Genomic DNA, 18,621 nt, shown 5'->3' with positions numbered 1-18,621 from the left:
CTGAGGCAGGAGAATTGCTTAAAACAGGGAAGCAGAGGTTTTAGTGAGCTGAGATCATGCCACTGCACTCCAGCCTGGGTGACAGAGTAAGATTCCGTTTCAAAAAAAAAAAAAACACAACTTCTGTATGTGTGGAAAAGATTAGGAAACTCTATGGTAGATAGTTGCCTCTCGGGTTGTGTGAATTAAGTCAATGGCCAGATATGCTCCATCACTTACTAAATTCAAGATTAGTGGAGAAATATTCATGTTAATTTCTACCTTCTGGGAGAAAGAAACACATTAAGAAAATTAATTTGGCTGGACATGATGGCTTACACACTTTGAGAGGCTGAGGTGGGCAGATCAGTTGAGCTCAGGAGTTCAAGACCAGCTTGGGCAACATGGCAAAACCCTGCCTCTACCAAAAAAAATTTTTTTTAAAATTAACTGGGCATGGTGGTGCACCCCTGTAATCCCAGCTACTCAGGAAGCTGAGGTTGGAGAATTGCTTGAGCCAGGCTGTCAGGGCTGCAGTGAGCTGAGATTCCACCATAGCACTCCAGCCTGGGTGACAGAGCCAGACCCTGACTCAAAAAAACAGAAGAGTAATTTGAAAATTAATTTCCTTGCCCAATCAAAAAGTTTCTCAGTAGTGTTATATTTTGTTTTTGTTTGATCTTGGGGTTCAAACTAACAATAGGAACTCCTCACTGGTGGATGGACTAAATCCAAGGAGAAAAGATCTGCTGTAAAAAGCTCTGAAGTGAATGTAGACAGTAACCATTAAATACACGAAATTTCCTGCCTTTGTAGATGGTTAGTCTCTTGAAGTTTTAGTTTTATTAATATTATTAATAACTTATATTTCCATAATATACTTGTACTGTACAGAGATCTCCCACTTATATTAACTCATTTGATGTGAATAACAGCCCTATTAGATAGTGGAGAGCTATTATTATTCACATTTTAGTGATGGGGAGGTTCATACTAGAAGAGGTTAATAATCTTGGCTAAGATTACAAAGTTAACAGTATCTACTATTGAAAGTAGTTATCAGCAGTGATGGCCGTTTTCAGGCTCCAGTGAGATTGAGTTGGAATTGATAGCCAAATGTTTATGCATTTTCAAAGCAAATGTATATCCACATTTTCTCAAATTATCATTATATGATTTAAATAGCAGTTCAAATTACAGTTGTTTTTGATTGAAATTAACTCTTTTCTAACTACTATTTTGAATAGTAGTTATGTTTTGACTCCTTAGCCTTATTAACCAATTATTTTTATTCGATAGATGAATTAATCCAAATATAAAATACTCACTATTGAGTGTCTTCATGATTGAAACAATTAAAAAATATATTTAAATCATATACCATTTGTTTCTTTTCCTAAAGAGTTATTAACATGGAAAAAGATAAACACAGTCATTTCTACAACCAAAAAAGTGACTTCAGAATTGAGCATAGTATGCTAGAAGAATTGGAAAATAAACTGATTAACAGCAGGAAAACAGAAAGTAAGTTGAGTTTATGATGAACTAAAAACTGTTGAGCGATACTAAGTTGTAGTTTTACCCTGCGCTTTGTCTTTGTGCATTGACTGTGTTGTGTTCTCTATCAATAGCGTCAGTTCTCTATCTTTTAGTTGCTAAAATTTGTGTTACATTCTCTATGTTTTAATTGGTAAAATTTGTCTTTTAGGGACATGTGTTTATGCTTTTAGGTCACTATTTAGTCACACTAACTGGATTGTTTTCTGTTGTTTCTTTCAATTTAACAAGAAAGAGGATTTGGGAGTTGTTTTTGGTTGACAAACCAGCAAATGCTATTAAAATTTCTTAAAAGCATAGTGATTTTTCTGGGCTATCTGATGTTAGCTCATGACCCTGGAATTTTTGACTGAGCCCTGGACTCAGTAAGCATCAACAGATTCAAAACTATAATTAGTAGTTGTATGAAGTGATCAAGTCAGATAATTGCGTAAACTTGAGTTTCCTTGTCTACATTCTAAAACCTGTCATTTCTACCTCAGGAGAGCCGTCCTGCATCTGATGTGATAATATATTAAAAAGTACCTTATAGATAGATTGTACATGACTATGTTCTGTTGTTTGTTAGGAATATTAATCATTGTCAATAGTGTACTAAATGTTACCCTTAAATAATTCTGAAAATAACTGTTTCATTGTAGCATTAGATGCTGTATGTTGTAAAATCTTTATAGTAAAAAAGCTGCTTAACATTTCTTAAAGGAAAAATAACGGTTATCAAATAACTAAGATTTATAAATATTAAGATTTACTTTGTAGAGATCAGACTGCTTATGGTACTCCCTTATCACCAATTAAAATAAACTCCTAGTGAATTTTTTCTTTCAGAATATAAGATTGCACAATTTTTTAAAAGAAGAGATTACACTACTTTAAAAAGTTATCCCTTGTCAAGCAGTGACAGGAATCATTCTCCTTCTTTTGTTGGAATGATAGCAGGACCCAATATAAACACCAGATTTCTAGTTATCTCTTCTCTTTGATACATTGAGAAATCTAGACACCCCTGATTCAGTATTTCTTTATTTCCCTCAGTTCTTTTGTAGACAACTGGGAGGCTGGTTTTTCTATGTCTCAGTAATACCAGTAAGTAAAATTTTGTGCAAATTTTAGGTCACTTGATTTTCCCTTTATTAAGGCAACTTTATTTGTACCAATTTATTTTCCTTTGTTCTACAATTTTGCCATTCTTTAGTAACACTTCATGTTTGTCCTGTCTAGGATAGGAAAGAATGCTTGTCTTAGTATAAAGATAGAGAAGTTTTCCCTTCATATAGTATACCTAAATAGTAGAAATACCTATTTCTTACCTCAAATAACATGCCTCAGTTTTGGCCTGCATTTATGTCATATTGTACTTAAATGATTTGTCTATATATCCAAATAAACAAATAAAATAAAAAGATTATTAGCCCTGTAATGATATTTTAGTAGCTGATCAAATTAAAGCAAAAATAAAACAAAAAATACTTTCCTAATTACTTTACTAGAGAAGTTTCTTGACCTAAAATTCCAACAGTGAATAAGACCCTACAAAATTTCTGCCTTTATGGAATTCTTGAATTTAATGAAAAACACAGAACAAGCCAAAGCTGTCATATATGTGTTAAGAAGTTTGTTTTGGATATTCACAGACTGCAAACCTATAAGTAAACTTTTTCTTTTAAAAAAATTGCTTTTAAGGACTTTTGTACAGAGCCTTTAGTGCTTCATGCTCATTTGTGAAAAAGTTGCAAAAACAAAAAAGAGGAGGGTGCATAAAGTACCCCAAGATGATAAAATAATAATATTGCTATTATAGGAATGCATTTTGATATTAGCCTAATAATTTATATAAATATTAAAATAAGATTATTCCTTCAGAAAAAAATATGAAAGAAGAATCCAGTCTTTCTGCTGCTGATAAAGACCACCTGAAAACATTTTTCCAACTCTCATTTACTTTTCAGGTTTTACTGTGGCTCTAACATTTTACCCTAGGCTGGCCCTTTGGTTGAGCTTGGCAACCTGTAGCACAGTACACCACTGAATGATACCCAAGGCACCTCCTCAGGGCCATGATAGTGATATCAATGAGTATCACCTGCCCCTTTCTTAGAGGATTTGGTTAGATGAAATTAATTCTCAATGGGAAGTTTCTAAGTATTCACAGAATTAACTAGACAGTTTTAATATTCCCACAATAAAGTTAAGACAAAATTCTATTTCCATAAATTATAGCAAATTAAAAAGAAAAGAAACACCATTAAAGAACAAAACAAACCATGTTTAAACTGCTAATCTTTACATCTAAAACAATGCCCAATAACTCAGTCTACACAGAGGGGAAAAAGACATTTCCTAAGCACAAGCTGTATTAAGACTTAACCCATTATGCTTTTAAATATTGGAAGAAATCAAAAGATGCTTTATTTAGAACAAAGGTACCTAAAGTATTAATGTTTTTACATAAATAACTATCTTTTGTTCTTTATTTAATTGTTCTTGGCTATCTTTTACTGATAGTGATCAGTCTTAAGTGTAGAATCCTGAATTGTAACCACATTTGTCACAGAATTAATTTAAAGTGTGTACTTCCTTATAGGAGCAAAAATCCAGCAGCAATTGGCCAAAATACATAACAACGTAAAGAAACTTCAGCATCAGTTAAAAGATGTGAAGCCTACACCTGATTGTAAGTAAATGTAAATGTTACACTCTTTCTTAGGTGTTAGTATTTTCTATTTGGCATTAATGGAGTAAACTTGGTTAACACTTAGTAAGTTTACATTGGAGAACTGTAATCCAGCATTTCTGTGTGGATCCGTTAAAGTACCATCAAATCCTTACAAATTATAAGGTAGGCAGAACACAAATAGTAGTGTCATTTACAGTATTGGGAATCTATGTTATAGAAAGGTGTAAAAACAGCTAATTAAAGGGAATAAAAGATTGATTTGCTTAACCTTATCCCAGTGTTTTTCCTTCATTTGTTTTTTAAAATAATTACCTTTCAGAGGCATTTCTAATACATAAGGAAAGGTCAAACTGATTTAGGACAAATGCTGATTTTTGGGGGAAATCCCACAAATTATATCCCTACCTGTTTGCTTACTGTAACATTCATTCCTGAGAATCAAAGCAACAAAATAAAGGGCTCAGGGTGTGTGGACTTAGGAATCAGACAGGTGTTGGGTCAAACCCTTGATATTTTACTTGTTAGCTGTGTAATTTTAGGACAGTTATTTGATGGCTCTGAGCTTTCATGTCCTCAGCTCTAAAATGGAGATGATAATGATATGAGTGTATAGGGAAAAAATCTGTAATGAGAAACAATTACAATAATAAAAATTCGCTTTTGAGCAGAGCTTTCTTATGCCTTAGGCTAAGAAATGTTTTAAAAATAAAGGAACATTCCATTTTCTTTCCTAATATTTAACTCTTAGCCATATGAAAATATGACACAAAATAATTTTTCCATGTTTCTTTTACAGTTGTTGAGAAGCTCAGAGAAATGATGGAAGAAATTGAAAATGCAATTAACACTTTTAAAGAAGAGCAGAGGTTGATGTATGTTTTAAACTCATTTTAATATTTTAATATTAAATTATTGACCCTTATTTGTCAATAACTGGCCCCACTAGGTTTTTGTTTATAATGCATTCTGTTATTATGTATTTGAGTCTTACACAAAAGCAATATAATATCTCTCTTGTTTTAGAGTTTAGGTGGCTTTTCATAAAGTGCATTTTTATTCATGGTTACTATAAAATCCCAAATAAGAATTTGAAAGATTGTTTTTATCTCTGAGGCCACTAAGGCTTAGATTTATAAATGTTAATAATGTTAAGTAGAGAAGATAATATAAAGTCAGATAGCTTAAATTTGATGGAAACTGAAGGGTTAATATGGATTGTCTTCTTATTCAAGCTTTATTTTTAAAATTTTAGATATGAAGAGCTAATTAAAGAAGAGAAAACAAGTAATAATGAGTTGAGTGCCATATCAAGAAAAATTGACACATGGGCTTTGGGTAATTCAGAAACAGAGAAAGCTTTCAGAGCAATCTCAAGCAAAGTTCCTGTAGACAAAGTAACACCAAGTACTCTTCCAGAAGAGGTACTAGATTTTGAAAAATTCCTTCAGCAAACAGGAGGACGAAAAGGTGGCTGGGATGATTACGATCACCAGAACTTTGTAAAGATGAGAAACAAACATAAAGGGAAGCCAACATTTATGGAAGAAGTTCTAGAACACCTTCCTGGAAGAACACAGGATGAAGTTCAACAGCATGAGAAATGGTATCAAAAATTTCTGGCTCTAGAAGAAAGAAAAAAAGAGGTAATAATTATAATAGCTATTATTCACTCTGTGTTTCTATGTTCTAGGCACGGCACTAAACACCTAACATGTCTCGTTAACTTTGCAGCAATCTCATGAAGTATGTTTATAGTTCCCTTCCCTTCACAATCTAATAGGAGATGAAACTGAGGCATTGAAAGTTAAGTAATTTTGGCCAGGCACAGTGGCTTGCGCCTGTAATCCCAGCACTTTGGGAGGCTGAGGTGGATGGATCTCTTGAACTCAGGAGTTCGAGACTAACCTGGGCAACGTGGTGAAATGCCATCTCTACAAAAAATACAAAAAAATTAATCGGTGTGGTGGCACGCACCTGTGGTCCCAACTACTTGGGAAGCTGAGGCGGGAGGATTGCCTGAGCCCAGGAGGTTGAGGCTACAGTGAGCTGTGATGGCACCACTGCAGTCTAGCCTGAGCAAGACTTACTCTCAGAATATAAAAAATAAAAAAAGAAAGTTAAGTAATTTTAACCAATTAATAGAACTACAGTTCTATGACTTCCTCAGAGCCAAAGATGTCTCCCTTACAAATAACACAATGGGACAAAAAGCCTCTGATTATGGGTACAGTCCTCTATACCCACTTCTCAGAAATGTGAGTAATCCAGATCCACTGAGACTTTTGAAAAAAGTCATCTTACCAGGAAAGGCCACATTGTTTTAAATAGAAAAATCAACAGACAGTAGAAAAAATGCTTTGATGAGTAAACGTTTCTTTGAGATTTTTATACTTGAACCTTATTGCTTATTTTAAAGACTCAAAATGTTGGATACCCTAGGGAAAAAAAAAATGACATTTGATTGTGGCAGATACCTACAAAGGTTTATTTTTACAAAAATGTTACTCTGGCTTTGGTTTAGATCAGGATGTCTTAACCTTGACACACTATTGACATTTGGAGCTAGATAATTCTTTGTTATGGGGGCCTATTCTGTGCATTATAGGATGGCATCCCTGGTTTCTAGCATGTAGATGCTTATAATATCCCCTTGTGATTCTCAAAAATGTCTCCAGCCAGATGTACCCTGGAGGGGAAAAATGGCCCCTGGTTGAGAACCATAGTAAATCGGAGTCATATTTTTTTTTGTAAAGTTCAGCAATGATGAAGTTTGACTTACCTGGTTTAACAAAAAAGTTGTGTTTATTCCGTAGATGGCATACCTAAGGAGCATTAAAGAAATAATTAAGGCCATGCTTAGTCTAAAGTTTTAGAGGAAATAACTGCATCTTTGTTGTTGTTGTCATTCCCCCAGCCCCCTCCCCCAGAAATAAATTGAAGGTAGGGAAATTGACTTTTTGGGTTTTAAGAAAAATGTTTGAAATATTAGTCATTTGGGCATTTTTCCCCCAGGATACTGAAAACATGGGATTCTCAAAGTGGTCCCTAGACCAGCAAAATCAGCATCACCTGGGCCCTTACTTAGCAGGTTCCAACTCCAGACCTAATTAGAAGTGTGAGGGTATAGGGCCCAGCAATCTGCTTTACCAAGTCCTCTAGTTTATTCTGCTAGTGAAAACTGCCTCTTTAGGAAAAAAAAACAGACACACTGCTTCTTGTGATAAAAGTAAACCGTTCAGATTCCAGCTTATTCTTCTTCTTCCCATCTGCTCTATTTCTTGATATTTGATGACTGATACATCATCAGTTTGATAGGATATGAGCAGGATGTAGGGGCGAGATAGAAGGAGTAGTGAAAGTGGAGCCACCATTTACTGAAGCAGGGCATGATGGAGGAGAAGAGGGAAGTTTGGAGGAAAATATCAGGAGTTCAGTTTTAAATCTACGGAGTTTAAGATGTTGAGCAGGAAATTTACCATTTTTATCTCCCACTTCCTTTAATATAGCCTGTGTTTTTCATAAGTGAAGGTATTGTTCTTAAATTTTCAGACATGCTCTGAACTTTCTGACCTGAATGCCCCTGCTTATCTTGTTCTTTCTGGAACCTCCATTCTTTCTTTTCCCCTCCACTCCCAGCTTATCAAAATCGGCCCAGATCAGATGTTGCCTCCTTCTTGCCCACCCAAACATAAGTAGCCTCCCTCAAGATTTCACTAACACTTACACCTTTTATTTGATGTGTTGTGGCATGCCCATGTTTTATTTCACCTAGAACAGTGTTGCTCAGACTTGGTCCATGGACTAAATATGGGTTTGCAAACCGTTAATGTTTATAGTAGGATAAAATGATTGCACCAGAATCAACTACCCAGTGAGCACTGTTTAGTTCAATTGACTTTTTTTCCCATGGAAAACTTTCACATTGAAAGAAGCAGTGCATTGATTTGCATTTTGACACATATTGCTGATATTTTTGCAGACTGGTACTTTGAGTAGCACTGTACTAGATGGCATTTGGTATAGTTTTAACATTATTTTACTGTTCCTATCACATTGCCTTGTATATAGTATGTACACATACCATAAAGATTTATTAAATGAAACAAATGATACACCATAAGGAAAGATGAGGAAGTAGTTTCTTGACTTGGGGGGAAAGTAATTCAGTGAATATGCCCTGAATGGCAAGGAGGAGCTTGCTAGAATTTGAAATAATTTTTACATACCCATATGTACCCTCTGTAACTATCGAGCTATTTCATTTATTTATTTTTATACTTATGAAGCACTATGTGCCAGACATTAACTCATTTAATCTTCATAACAACACTATGCATGAAATACTACCTACCACTTTATAGATGAGCAAAATGAAGACAGAGAAGTTTAGTGGCTCATCTAACGCCACACCTAGTAAATAGCAAAGCCAGGATTTGGTCCCAAATAGCCTGGCTTCAGCGCTCATGTTCTTAACTACCCTACTCTTAATTCCTCTTTGGATATTTGACCAACTAAATATCACTCAGAAAGTATTCTAAGCCTAGAAAGAGAATTTGAAAGCAGAAATTAGATGATTAGAGGAAAGGGATGTTACTCATGAAAATAAAAGAAGCAGGTAGGCCTGGTGCGGTGTTTCATGCCTGTAATCCCAGCACTTTAGGAGGCCAAGGCAGGTGGATCACCTGAGGTCAGAAGTTTGAGACCAGCTTGGCCAACATGATGAAACCCCATCTCTACTAAAAATACAAACGATTAGCTGGGCATGGTGGCAGGTACCTGTAATCCCAGCTACTTGGGAGGCCTACATGGGAGAATCACTGGAACCTGGGAGGCGGAGGTTGCAGTGAGCTGAGATCGTGCCACTGCACTCCAGCCTGGGCAACAAGAGCGAAACTCCGTCTCAAAAAAAAAAAAAAAAAGCACGTAAAGAGGAGAAGGATAGTTCATGAGTTGTAGTCCTTGTGAATCTGGTGATTAAGTGAGAAAGAGAAAGGCGAAAAGGATAACCCATTATTCAGAGTTTTAAGAGACAGTAATTTTTAAGAAACAGAAGTAGAAAAAGAATTGCATTGGTTAAAAACAAAACAAAACCAAAAAACCTAAGCATGCAGCATCTTGCAATCAGTATTCTTTCTAGAAAGATGAAATTGAAGCTGTATTTCAAAATACTTTTGGTTATTAAAAAATGTTTTTCCCTTGTTTTCTTTTTTTAAAAAAATCATTTAGTCAATTCAGAGTTGGAAAACTAAAAAGCAGCAAAAAAAGGAGGAAATTTTCAAGTTAAAGGAAAAGGCAGACAACACACCTATGCTTTTTCATAACAAACAAGATAATCAAAAGCAAAAAGAAGAGCAAAGAAAGAAACAGAAATTGGCAGTTGAAGCTTGGAAAAAACAGAAAAGTATAGAAATGTCAATGAAATGTGCTTCCCAGTTAAAAGAAGAGGAAGAGAAAGAGAAAAAACATCAGAAAGAACGCCAACGCCAGTTTAAATTAAAATTACTACTAGAAAGTTACACCCAGCAGAAGAAAGAACAGGAAGAATTTTTTAGGCTTGAAAAGGAGATAAGGGAAAAGGCAGAAAAGGCAGAAAAAAGGAAAACCACTGCTGATGAAATTTCCAGGTTTCAGGAAAGAGTGAGTAGATCTTTAAAATTATTTAAAATCATTTTTAAATGCTACACATGGAGGTATTACTTCCAAATTCAGTTCAGCAAAAATTGAGTATTGTATATTGGACCTGTACATAGCATTAGTATACCAAAATGAGTAAGCCATGTTCCCTAACTTCTAGTAGGTTATAGTCTAGTGGACAGATATGTAGAAGTAGGAAATTCCAGTATAATGTGTTAAACAGTGTGGTGATTGAGGTATGGACAGAGTACTTAGGAGGAAGTACAGGGAGGATACTACCACAGCTATGAGTGGCAGAGAGAAGGTGATACTTAGGTTGAATCTTGAAGAAGGGAAGGAAAGGTAAGGTCTTTCCTAGCAGAGACAACAGCATGGATAGCAGCTTGAAGGAATATTAACAGTGTGGTTTGTGGGGGAAACAATGAACACTTCAATATTCGTAGAGCATTAAGCAAGAGAGGGGAACCAAGAGATGATGAGACTAGAAAGGTAGCCATAGGCAAGGCTCAATGGTTTGTCTTGTCTGCCAAACTGGCTAGCTTTACCATATGGATGACTCGCTTATTTGTTCATTTTCCCACCATAATGTAGGCTCCATGAGGGCATTAGTGATGTTTTTTGAGTATCCCTGTACCCTTGAGTTAGATGCATTATAGATACTTGTCTACTTAAAGGAATTGAGATTATTGCTGGGCGGTCAAATTAAAGGTGATTTTAAACAAACGTATACAAGAAAAAATACTAATAAAGATATACTGGTGGAATTCATTCCAAAAATATTAAGACAAGGAAGGAGACTTTAAAATGAAAAAGTGTGCAAATGAGATATAACTTATGAATTGTTACATGCATGAAAATATATAGCAGCAATGTTTGTAAAGCAAAAACTAAGGGAGGTACAAAGAAAAATAACAGAAACACAGACAAAACACATTAATACTGCATATTTTAGTTCATTTCTTTTAGTTCATATGTAAAAATCTTCCTAAATAACAAAAGTTCCCATTCCTCCTCATACTCCCCAAAATAAGCCAGACATGTAATAAAAGACTTAGAAAAAAATAAAATCCACAAAACAGAAAATATAAAATAAAAAAAGAGCTCTGAAATCAGACATACCTGTATTGATGAATGAAAATGGGCTTATCTCACTTATTTAAAAAGAGTTTTAGGTTGAACCTTAAAGTAAAACAAGAGACGTCGAAAATAAACTAACATAGAAAGGATGTGCATCTACTAATTCAGAGAAAATAAAGCTCTTAGCATTTGGTGGAAAGAGTTAATATTGAAGGAATATTAATAGGTAAGGTAATTTAATTTTACTTGTGAACAGCTAAATTTTGAACAAATTCTAGTTCAAGTGATTTCTTAATGCTATGGGGTTTTTTTTGTTTGTTTATTTTTAAGGATTTACATAAACTTGAATTGAAAATTCTAGATAGACAGGCAAAGGAAGATGAAAAGGCGCAAAAACAAAGAAGACTGGCAAAATTAAAAGAAAAGGTACTCTGCACTGAGATTATTTTTATTGCTATTGTCCTAATTCCTTGATTTGTCAGCATACTGACACCAAATCTAATTCCTTTATATCTCACTTTATTTCTATAACATCTGCTTTCAATTTCATACTTATTTACATATTAGCAAGTATAACTTGGTAAAATTTAAGCAACTATTATTTGAATTCTGTCACTTTACATTATGAGCACCTTTTTTTCACCCTGAAGTCTCCCTACTTGTCATTTTTTAAATTTTTTCTGTATGAACCTCTACTTTAGATCAGTAGTAGCTGTGAGCATTGCTTAATCTCTTGTGTAATACTCAGAACTAAGGATGTTGGTGATCCTCATGGATAAAACAGAAGACTTATTGGTGGTTACTTATTCTATATTTGTTGTCTGGCTATATCACAAGCATACTTAGCTGCATTACATTTCTCTCATAACAGAAATAGAAAAATAGGAGTAGAAGAACTAGAAGAAATAAACTAACAGTTTATGAGTAGATTGATGGAGTCTAAATTTTCTTTTAGCTATGTGAGCCCAATGAGAAGTTTACCGAAGAGGTTGTTAATGGTTTTATTAGCCAATATCACTTGTCTTTTAAAACTGCACTAAGGCTCTTACTCACTTACTAGTACGAACAGAGTTTGTATAATTAACTGGTACTACTTTACGTCTGATTACAGGTTGAAAACAATGTTAGCAGAGATCCCTCTAGGCTTTACAAACCTACCAAAGGTTGGGAAGAACGAACCAAAAAGATAGGACCAACAGGATCTGGGCCACTTCTACATATTCCACACAGGTAAGAAAAAGTCAGAATGGGTGTTCATTTAATAATTTAATGGCTGTATGTTTATATTTTATGCATTTACTATTTATAAATACTATTTACTATTTATAAATATATGTTTGCCTTTCAGGTCACTTTTATTTAAAAATAAACAGTTAGATAAAAGTAAAAGTAGTATTTGATGCTCTATTGTACAAGATATTACATTCATGTTAGTAGATGCCATTCTCTGCCTTTTTCATATTAATATTTATTTTAATAAGGAGAGTAATATTGAAAAAGAATGAATGAAAGATTGATAGATTAATATGTAGATTAACTGATTGGTTAATTTTGGTTGATTTTCTCAAATCAGTTTGAGAGCAAGAGACAGAAATAAAACCTTAATGAGGTTTGCAAACCTACATGACCATATGAACCAAACAAACAACATGCAGTGCAGGTTATATGTATACTTTAAAGTTAGCATTTAATCAGGTAGGGTTTTTTTTTTCTCTTTAATTTCCTATATATTTACAGCACTTTTCTCTTTTTCTCCTTAGGGCTATTCCAACCTGGAGACAAGGAATACAGAGAAGAGTATGAGATAATAAAATTGCTACTCAGTTGATAAGAATGTTAACATACTAAGTTATACCAGGGAGAGTGACTAACAATGTTCTTTAATTATAGCCTAGTCAGATTGATTATTGTGTGTATTGTGAATTGAGAGGTATTAATTGAGAGGTATTAAGAGGCTTTGTCATTAGTATTCCTGCTTCTACCAAGAAGGTATTTAATATATATTTTGGCCTATTATTGACATAAAAGTTATTTAAATAAGTTAATGTTACAAACATTATTCAATTTAAATACTCAAAACATTTCAAAGATATTTTGTTTTTGTCATAGCATAGAAAAATAAATTACAACAATCATACAATGACATTTTTAAACTAAAATTTTGTAACTTTTATAACTTGGAGTTAAGTCAGCTTGAGTAACAAAAGGTAAAGTGGTTTTTGTTTAGAGTTATGAAACGTTAGTACTTTTTCTATGTTTAACAAATTGGTAGTTTGTCAGTTACAACATTTTTGTGTAATAAATATTTTGTATTTGTTTGAAGCATGCTTTGTTTTTTATAGAGAATATTTATTTTAAAAATATGTCTCTCATATACCCTATTAATTGTATTATTGATATAATCTTTTTGGTTTCCTTTAGCAATTCCAAATTTTCCTTCAGCCTTTCTGGATTTCACCTATTTATAAAATCTTTGTGTCTTTCACATCTTCCTGGCTAATGCAGTTTTCTTTTCTGCTTCTGTTTGCCTCAAAATAGGAAAATTCTTTGTCTGAAACATCATCTGAAATAAGCCACTTTAGAATACTATGATTTTTCCTGATGGCACTTAAAATGTTTTAGGCGGGGCATGGTTGTTCATGCCTGTAATCCCAGCACTTGCAGAGGTCAATGTAGGAGAATTGAGGCTGAGAGTATGACACTGGCCTGGGCATCATAGGGAGACCTGGTCTCTCCAAAAAAAATTTTTTTTATTAACTGGGTACAGTGGCACAAACCTATAGTCCCTGCTACCTGGGAAGATGAGGTGAGAGGATCACTTGCAACCAGGATTTCCAGGTTGCAGTGAGCTAAGATGGCACCACTCCACTCCAGCCTGGGTAAGAATCTGAACCCTGTCTCTAAAATGAATGAATGAAGGAATGAATGAATAAGGTCTTTTAAAGCTCTTGCATTAACATATTTGGTCAAAATACTTAGTTCTGAAATTTCTTAACTTTTATATATGAAAACACAATGTAATTTAATACAGTTCAACTTTTCATATTATAAAATATTCCTTTCTAACTTTAATTTGTTCTCATCTTATGGGAAAGATACTATATACATAAAAACGTAGGAAATTTATTTCTTATAATTTTTATCTTAGATTATCTTTATTGTTAATGTGATACATTTAGGTTAAATGACTCAAATGTACTGTAAGTAGCAGTCAAAATCTTTTCTTATATTTAATAGAGTAGATGGCTTTCAAATTTTAGAAACTGAATTCTGATTTATATAATTATTGGTGCAAAATGAGAAAATTCACATAAAAGATCCTTAAACAGGAGTGCTGGTTTTATTTGTTACTTGTTTTCCAAAACTTTTTTGTAATGATTTGAAGTAGTTTAGAAATAAAGAGGCCGCGTGCGGTGGCTCAGGCCTCTAATGCCAGAAGTTTGGGAGGCCAAGGCAGGCGTGTCACTTGAGGTCAGGAGTTTGAGACCATCTTGGCCAACGTGGTGAAACCCATCTCTACTAAAAGTACAAAAATTAGCCTGGTGTGGTACACTTATAATCCAAACTACTCAGGAGGCTGAGGCAGGAGAATTGCTTGAACCTGGGAGGTGGAGGTTGCAGTGAGCTGAGACTGCACCACTGCACTCCAGCCTAGGCGACAGAGTGAGACTCCATCTCAAAAAAAAGAAATAAATAAATAAGATATAGAGCCAAGATGAGGAAATTTAAAAGCAGAACTGAGAAACTACAAGTTACAGAAAATGTTTTTTATGTGTTGCTTTTTTACGTGTTGCTTTTTGTTGCACGCAAATGCAGCTTTCAAATTCCTGTGTCTAAGGTAAGCATTCTGGATGATGTGATTCTTATGGCTTTGTTTTTTGATTTGTTTCCTTTTTTAAATAAAGAAAAGTATGGAAATTCCTCTAAAGAAATCAGTCTTTCTAGCTGAATCTGAAATAAATGATGAATTTATTATATAGATCCTTTATATAAAGGATGTAAGATAAATACAATTGATAATGTCTTCAGTTGCAGAGTTCATAGACATTACAGGTTCATAGACAAGATGTCAAATAAACATTTCTTATATTGGTTTAAAAAGTACATTAGCTTCTTCTCAAGAAAACACCAAATGGCAGATGACGCCATTGCGGTGGGGGGCCTGGGAGGCCTGGAGGCCCTGGGGGGCCCTGGGATGGGGAACTGGGGTTGCAGCAGTGGCCGGGGCTCGGGCAGGGTTGCGGAGCTTGTGGAGGCAAGGCCAAGGACAGGAGTGGATGCCTGTCACCAAGCTGGGCCGCCAGATCAAGGACGTGAAGATTATGTCCCTGAAGATCTCTTTACCCATCAAGGAGACTAAGATCATTGACTTTTTCCTGGAGGTCTCTCTCTAGGAAGAGGTTTTGAAGACATGCCAGTGCACAAGGTTCAAGGTGTTTGTTGCCATCTGGGACTACAATGGCCACATCGGGCTAGGTGTTAAGTGCTCCAAGGAGGTGGCCACTGCCATTCGCAGGGCCATCATCTTGGCCACCCTCTCCATTGTCCCCATGCGCAGAAGCTACTGGCGGAACAAGGTTGGCAAGCCCCACACCGTCCACCATCCCTTGCAAGGTGACAGGCTGCCATGGTTCTGTGCTGGTGTATCTTTGCCCAGGGGCACTGGCATCATCTTGGCCCCCTTGGCTAAGAAGATGCTGATGATGGCTAGTACTGGTGACTGCTACACCTCAGCCAGGGGCTGCACTGCCATCCAGGGCAACTTGCTAAGGTCACCTTTGATGCCATCTCTAAGGCCTACAGCAACCTGACCCCTGACCTCTGGAAGGAGAGTATTCACCAAGTCTCCCTATCAGCAATTCACTGACCGCCTGCTCAAGACCCACACAAGAGTCTCCATGCAGAGGACCCAGGCTCTGGCAGTGGCTACAATATAGTTTTTATACAAGAAAAAAAAGTGGAGTAAGCCTGGGGAAAAAAAAGTACATTAATAAGAAATATGGAAAAAAACAAGAAATATATAAAGTACCCATAATTCCAGGGTAACTTTTTCAAAAAACATACCTACATATTTTAAAATTATTAGTCATATAGTACATTAATTACTATGCTAAATGGCATTACACATATTTTTCTATGTTTCTACGTAACTCAAACATCATGTAATAGCTAAATAATGTTCAGTTATATATATATGTTCTATTATTCCCATTCTGTTATGCATGTGCCAAAAATCTTGTACAGCTAAAATCACTCATGGAAAGCCTTTTACTGACCTAGGAGGCATACTATATTATCTCTCAATGAGTCCCACATAGCAAATTTTTCCTCCAGATTTGGGTCAGATTACTAGTCCTTGAGCTGAGAATCAGATGAAATATTTGGCATCCCTATCTTAAGGGTCATGTTTATTAGAATTAATTTTCTGAGAATGTATAAAGTATCCATAGCTGATTCCAGTAAGTTAAACGTGTATAAGACTCCACTTTGAACACCTTCAGACATTTGGGGGTATGTGTGTTAGGTGTGAGATCTTTTTTTTTTTTTTTTGAGACGGAGTTTCACTCATGTTACCCAGACTGGAGTGCAATGGCGCGATCTCGGCTCACCGCAACCTCCGCCTCCTGGGTTCAGTCAATTCTCCTGCCTCAGCCTCCTGAGTAGCTGGGATTACAGGCACGTGCCACCATGCCCAGCTGATTTTTTGTGTTTTTAGTAGAGATGGGGTTTCACCGTGTTGACCAGGATGGTCTCGATCTCTTGACCTCGTGATCCACCCGCCTCAGCCTCCCAAAGTGCTGGGATTACAGGCTTGAGCCACCGCGCCCGGCAGGTGTGAGATCTTAATTGTAATAGTTAAAACTCCAGACTGGGCACACCTGAAGGGCCAAGGACTGTAAGCTCCATATTTGTAGGAAAGTACCCAGGACAGCCTAGTATCCATCTCTGGCTGTAAAGACATGCAGGAATACCTTTGAATAAGTAGTTACTAGTACCAAAAATTATTCAGAGCACTTCGGATTGTTGAATAAGTGTAAGATTACCCCAGCCCATAGAGCTGGTTTTTTGTTGTTGTTGTTTTGTTTTTTGTTGTTGTTTTTGTTTTTTTAAAGAAATACATTTTCTGGCCGGGCGTGGTGGTTCTCGCCTGTAATCCCAGCACTTTGGGAGGCTTAGGCGGGTGGATCACAAGGTCAAAAGATGAGACCATCCTGGCCAACACGGTGAAACCCCCGTCTCTGCTAAAAATACAAAATAAGCCAGGCGTGGTGGTGAGCGCCTGTAGTCCCAGCTACTGGGGAGGCTGAGGTAGGAGAATCGCTTGAACTTAGGAGGCGGAGGTTGCAGTGAGCTGTGATCACACCACTGCACTCCAGCCTGGCGACAGAGCGAGACTCCGTCTAAAAAAAAAAACAAAAAAAAATTACACTTTCTAGAAAAGCTAACAAAATTATACTAAAAATTCTATTAGCTAAGTTGATTACAGGAAACCTAGTTTAGTTCTATTGTTGGGTGGATTCCACCCCACCCCCACCCCCGCTACCCAGGAATGCCTCAGGAAAGTTTAAAAGGCACAGTATAACGGCTAAAGCAACTTAAATCCCTATTTTTAGAAAACAAAAACTAGAAGCATGTTTAATTTTTTTAGTATGCAGGTAATTGCAGAAGATGTTGATCTTATTTTGCTGTTGCAGATTAATGCACCATTGATTCTTGATAACACTTCCACTCAAGGAGAGTAAACTCTAGTATAGATTTGTAAAAGAATGAGGCAAGCAGTCACACATAGGTATGAATACACCTGTTGTATGTGTGTGTGGCATTATACGCATATTTGTAATTGATTCCTGGTATCCAGAGAGGATTAGGAAAGTCTCTGAACTTTTGTAGCGTCAATAAACATTTATTTCCACTGTTTTGTTTTTGCTTTTTGTTGATTTAGTTTCCCTAACCATTCAGCTTAAAACTGGCCCTCCAAAAATGAATCTGTTAGCAAGTTTATACTGATCCATCCCCGTTTTCAGATATACCATTCTCACGTTCTACAGAGCCAGAACTGTCTCAAAGCGAACTTGATGCTTCTGACCTTGCGCTTCCGAAGATAAAAATTCTGACGGAGGGATTTGTGGACTGGATTTTCACAAGGCCTGTGAGGAGTTTGCAAGCCCCGAGGGCTTTGAGTAGAAAAGGCTGGGTCATGCGCTAGCTAAGGAGATACCGGGGAGTGGAGCTGCACAAGACCCAGATGACAGCTGTTTCAAATACTGGCTTAGTCTGCGGCGGGCGCAGGTCCCCGCACCCGGGAACTCCGGATCAGCCCAGGAAGGTGGTTTCTCTCCGCCGGCCAACTGTTTCCGGGTTGCGGCGGAAGTCGCTTCCGGAGCAGCATGGCGGCCACTGAGGACGAGAAGCTAGCGGGGAGCGGTGAGGGAGAGCGGCTGGATTTCTTGCGGGATCGGCACGTACGGTTTTTCCAGCGCTGCCTCCAGGTTTTGCCGGAGCGCTATTCTTCACTCGAGACAAGCAGGTAACTCGTGGCCACAGTCAGCCAGGCTGGCACAAGGCCCGGGCCCCCGCGGAAAGACGCGGCGGAGTCGGACCGCAAACTGGGCGCTGGAAGGGGCTGCGCCGCCACCCACCCGGCACTGGCTGATTCCAAGCGGGCTTGAGGTCACCCTCACTCCCCAGAGGTACAG

General features: G+C 36.6%; 2 protein-coding genes and 1 pseudogene across 5 annotated transcripts in view; all 3 read left to right on the top strand.

The window, feature by feature from the left end:
* CCDC112 (coiled-coil domain containing 112) overlaps positions 1–13,411 on the top strand; it is a 30,009-nt gene extending 16,598 nt beyond the window's left edge. The window contains exons 3-10 of one of the 2 annotated variants that reach the window (XM_017544893.2): positions 1,382–1,503; positions 4,121–4,210; positions 5,010–5,085; positions 5,466–5,856; positions 9,440–9,850; positions 11,255–11,350; positions 12,036–12,154; positions 12,685–13,411. In XM_017544893.2, coding sequence (XP_017400382.1) covers positions 1,382–1,503; positions 4,121–4,210; positions 5,010–5,085; positions 5,466–5,856; positions 9,440–9,850; positions 11,255–11,350; positions 12,036–12,154; positions 12,685–12,727 — 1,348 coding nt within the window. In that variant the 3' untranslated portion in view covers positions 12,728–13,411. The remainder of the gene's footprint in view (positions 1–1,381; positions 1,504–4,120; positions 4,211–5,009; positions 5,086–5,465; positions 5,857–9,439; positions 9,851–11,254; positions 11,351–12,035; positions 12,155–12,684) is intronic. The other variant, XM_017544894.2, reaches the window with a different exon arrangement.
* Positions 13,412–14,530: 1,119 nt separating this feature from the next.
* On the top strand, positions 14,531–16,512 carry LOC108315535 (annotated as a pseudogene).
* A 1,763-nt stretch (positions 16,513–18,275) lies between these two features.
* Positions 18,276–18,621, top strand: part of PGGT1B (protein geranylgeranyltransferase type I subunit beta) — a 56,270-nt gene continuing 55,924 nt past the window's right edge. The window contains exon 1 of one of the 3 annotated variants that reach the window (XM_017544892.2): positions 18,276–18,452. In XM_017544892.2, coding sequence (XP_017400381.1) covers positions 18,313–18,452 — 140 coding nt within the window. In that variant the 5' untranslated portion in view covers positions 18,276–18,312. Of the gene's footprint in view, positions 18,616–18,621 lie in introns of all 3 variants that reach the window. The other 2 variants (XM_037744417.1, XM_017544891.2) reach the window with 2 other exon arrangements.

Source organism: Cebus imitator, unplaced genomic scaffold, assembly GCF_001604975.1.
Source record: "Cebus imitator isolate Cc_AM_T3 unplaced genomic scaffold, Cebus_imitator-1.0 Scaffold173, whole genome shotgun sequence".
Classification (NCBI taxonomy): Eukaryota; Metazoa; Chordata; class Mammalia; order Primates; family Cebidae; genus Cebus; species Cebus imitator.
Note: the sequence above shows the minus strand (reverse complement) of the source record. Positions and strands in the feature narration are given on the sequence as shown.